This window comes from Orbicella franksi, chromosome 11, assembly GCF_964199315.1.
Source record: "Orbicella franksi chromosome 11, jaOrbFran1.1, whole genome shotgun sequence".
NCBI lineage: Eukaryota > Metazoa > Cnidaria > Anthozoa > Scleractinia > Merulinidae > Orbicella > Orbicella franksi.
In genome coordinates, this window is record NC_138155.1 from 10,594,401 (window position 1) to 10,598,326 (window position 3,926).

A 3,926-nucleotide genomic window follows, 5' to 3' on the forward strand; every position below is an offset into this window, starting at 1 on the left:
CTACCCTATATACCTATTCAGTTTGTTTTTAAGAAAGTCAATCACAAGTGTTAAGTTTTGAGAGTTTTGTAAAACAGAATTTTCAAACGACGTCATGGCAACCATATCCCTGTCCCATAACAATGAAACGGCGGCCATATTGGTGTACCAAACCAACCCGGTGGGAGTCGAACTCTTTTCCTTATGTAAACACCTTTATTTGTTCCAATAAGTTTGCATTCTGGCGCGTGAGTGAAAACGCTCTAATTTTCATTGCAGATCTGGATGAATGTTCTGAAATTATGGATGCATGCGGTTCCGGCAAGAAATGTGTGAACGTGCAGGGAGGGTACTCTTGCGAGTGTAAACAGGGATACGTTAAGAAGGACGGAGTTTGCGTGAAGGGTAAGCTTTTGATGAAAGAATCCATGATTTGCACTTTGAAGGAACTGCGGGACCATAGACGAACACAAGCTTGTTATTCTGCGAATATGCTGTTTTGAAATTTACTTGTATGTATATTGGACTACAGCTTTCACAATTCACTGCATCATGGATCCTTGCGCGCCGTTGCATCTCTTGCCATCATAATTGCCTATGGCTTAGTTTTCCCGGCAAAAACAGTTCCATAAGTACTTTGGCATAATTACTTTGGCATAAGTACTTTCCCAAAAGTACTTAAATTTCCTTAACTGTTTCAATTTTAGAATGCAAGTGCAAAAAACATGAAGTATGCTATGAAGGAAAGTGTAAATGCAAGAAGGCATACAAGAAGAACAAAAAAGGACACTGCGTTGCTCGAATCGGTAAGTTCTGTATGGTCAGTAATTGCACAAAACCAAGAACGTAGTAAACTTGAAGCAAGCAGTCTAAAATTCTTTATGTTATATCTCGCATCCTTGCATACGGTGGCCGTGCTCGCAGTACGAGCGGTAGTCAAAACCGAGCTGTTCTACCGAAAAGACATGATGACAGTCCAGTCTTTTTCCTCGCAGCTAACAAAAATAAAGACAATGATAAAGTTGCTTTGACCTCTTCTGATACTCATCTCGAGAAATGTGAGTTTATTTGACGAGGAACAACGTGTTTTGGTTCAAAACACAGCTATTATCCTACCTTTTGACAATCGACGTTCGACGAGCGAGTCGCCGGACGCGGACGACCCATTTTTGGCGCATTTTGAAAGTTTGGAGACACAAAATGTTTCATATTTTTCACTTTTTGCAATCTTTTTTTTTTTTTAACTTTTTACAATCTGATATCGTTTTCGGAATTATAAATTCCTTTTCGTTAACATTAAATGCCGTCTATAGTGAAAAAAATTTCACGACTTCAATGCCTTTGTTGGTAACATACATTTGACGTCAGGACAGCACATTTTTTTTTTTCGCCTGCTGAATCCTGATTGGTCGATTCAAATTTCATGTGCACAAGCCGTATGCAAGGCAATCATTTTAGTAAAATCCAATATACCCTTTAACTCTAAAAAAAATCTTTCCCATTGTTCTCTCCAATGAAGATACCGGCCTATTAAAAGCCGCTGTACTTCAAAAGAGACCAGTAACAAGATAGATGGTTTTTTGCATTTCGCATTTAACCATGCCATGAGATTTTGTCGAGTATCGCTTCTATTTCAAAATCATTATATTTAGCCAATGAAACGAATTGTAAACCCTATATCGATCAATAAATCATAAAGGCTATTTTGGTGGTGTTTTTAATTTGTCAAACCTTAAGAGTCCCTGTCCATAAAAATGGGAAATAACTCGGCAAGGGTCGAAAATTCGATTTCGCCTATATTTTCATGGTAGATAGGCTAGGGCATGACAAAAACTACTGGATAGTTTTTTTTGGCAAAATATCCTTTTATTTCAAAGAAATATGCAAATTACCAAATTCCGTTAAAATCGTCATTTGACGCACCATTTTATTAAACAAGTTTGAGAGCCTCGCATGCAAAACCATATCATTCTTCCGTCTTTAAAACACTCAAATAATTTTGTGCAATGCTTAAATGTGTACTGGGTTGATTTTAGGGAATGTTGCGTTGTCTTTTTGGGTGCAAAATAATTAAATTTCGAAGACATGTATTTCATTCACTTAAAAGTACTTCGTGAATATAATTAATTTTCACCATGTGCGAAACGTTCAAATGGATTAAGCTTCTGGTGGTTGAATCGCAGAAGGATGGTCTACAGATTCTTGTAAAAATTTCTTTGGGCAAATGATTGTGAGCGACGCCAGAGCTTTTCAAAGTACGTTAAAAATGCAAATATTTGACCATCAGTCGTCAAATTTCAAGTTACGGGTTAGGCGTATATTTTAGCATGCGCCACATGACTTGACCTATAATAAGTTGAAATAGACACAGAGCTGATAATTTCGAAATTTTCTAACCTCGTTTGCTGTAAAAGGCAGGTCCATAGACGATTTGACGCGTTTCTCTCACCATTCGTTGCACATAAAGCAGAAGTTTGCTTTTGTTTACATAACGTCCGATGTACATCGCCAACTGTCAACTTATTTAATGGTCGAATACCATGAATCTGTGACCCTCTTTCTGCGCATATGAACATCACTGCATCTAAGTAAAAAACGGCTGAGTCATTTGTAGATAGTTGCTTGCTTTGCACTGCGCCAAAATATTACGTTTGATCGATTGCTGACCATTGCTGAAAAGCGTGTCGGCGCAGCACAATCTTACAGCCGTTATTTGTTCGTCACACAATGCTGTCACGGCATATGCTGCACATTTTGATCTATTTTGTATAGAGCACTCTCAGGATTAGTGAAACAATTTAATCTTTGTTCATCTGTTTGTTCATATATATAATAATAGGTGTGTATTTATATAATCGTCACTGATTCCATAAGAATATGAGCGAAATCGAATTTTCGACCCTTGCCACGAAATTAAGAATTTGTCTGATTTTTACAGGCAGGCACTCTTAAGCATTTAAGAAATACTGAAAAACACTGAGTTTACACAGCTTGAGGCCTTTTGGCGGTCCCGAAAAGTTTTCGCACCCAGAAAGCCGTCGCAAAATCTCAAACCTTATGATTACACATCTACAATCTCTTTGCTTTTAGACACAAATTAATTAAAAATGGCTTTGCGGACCCGAAAAAAGATTCCAGGACTTTCGAGAAACGGGCCGTCTGCAAATTATGTGAAAAATCATTTGAATGCTCCCAAGTTACACTTTTGTTGTGATACTCTATTCTGATACTGGAGTAATAGGAACTAAGATGAGTCATCAAATTTTCCATGACTGATTTTCGTTTTCTTTTTCCCTATTTAGGTAAAGGTCTCCAGGGAGGTTCCGCCCAGGTTAGCGGCTACCTAAGCACCTTTATTCTTGGTGTGCTTGGGAGCCTGGCCCTCACAGCATAAATGGAACTGCTCTGGCTTCTTGCTTAGCTGTTGCTATCTGGAATCTTTTGAATTTTTATTAATTGGAATAATATCTGTTAACTTGCCACAAGTTAAAGTCTTTACACGCTTAATTCGATGATTTATGAGCTGGATCTCAGTAACTCAATTGAAACCTGTTTTGATGTCACAAAAGACTTGTAAGGCCTACAAATTTCTGCAATACTGGTTAAGTTCAAACAGGAAAAACACTATTTATTTTTAAGACAAAACATCTACATATTGAATAAAAGACTTGTATATGACAAATTTCTCAAGTCTCTGTTTGGCTCATGAACGATATGGAAATATTTTATATTGCTATACTGTTTGTTTACAAATATTTTCATGGCTGTTTACAAATAATTTCATTGCATGAGTTTAGTTTCCGTGCTTTTAACCAAAGGAAACGTCTGTTTCAAACTAGCATTTGGTTTTTTAAAGTGTATTTATGCAATTAAAAGTCTCTCTTCGAAAGTCTGGGCCTGCAGATGTGTTTCGCACCAATCCGCAAAACGAGAAGTTGTGAGACTGT

The 3,926-nt window shown here is 37.3% G+C and overlaps 1 protein-coding gene across 1 annotated transcript in view; it reads left to right on the forward strand.

Annotated features, from left to right (window-relative positions):
- LOC145502371 (zonadhesin-like) overlaps positions 1-3,488 on the forward strand; it is a 31,786-nt gene extending 28,298 nt beyond the window's left edge. Inside the window, exons 16-17 of the mRNA XM_081481685.1 lie at positions 687-785; positions 3,282-3,488. Coding sequence (XP_081337811.1) covers positions 687-785; positions 3,282-3,373 — 191 coding nt within the window. The 3' untranslated portion in view covers positions 3,374-3,488. The remainder of the gene's footprint in view (positions 1-686; positions 786-3,281) is intronic.
- Positions 3,489-3,926: the final 438 nt, after the last annotated feature.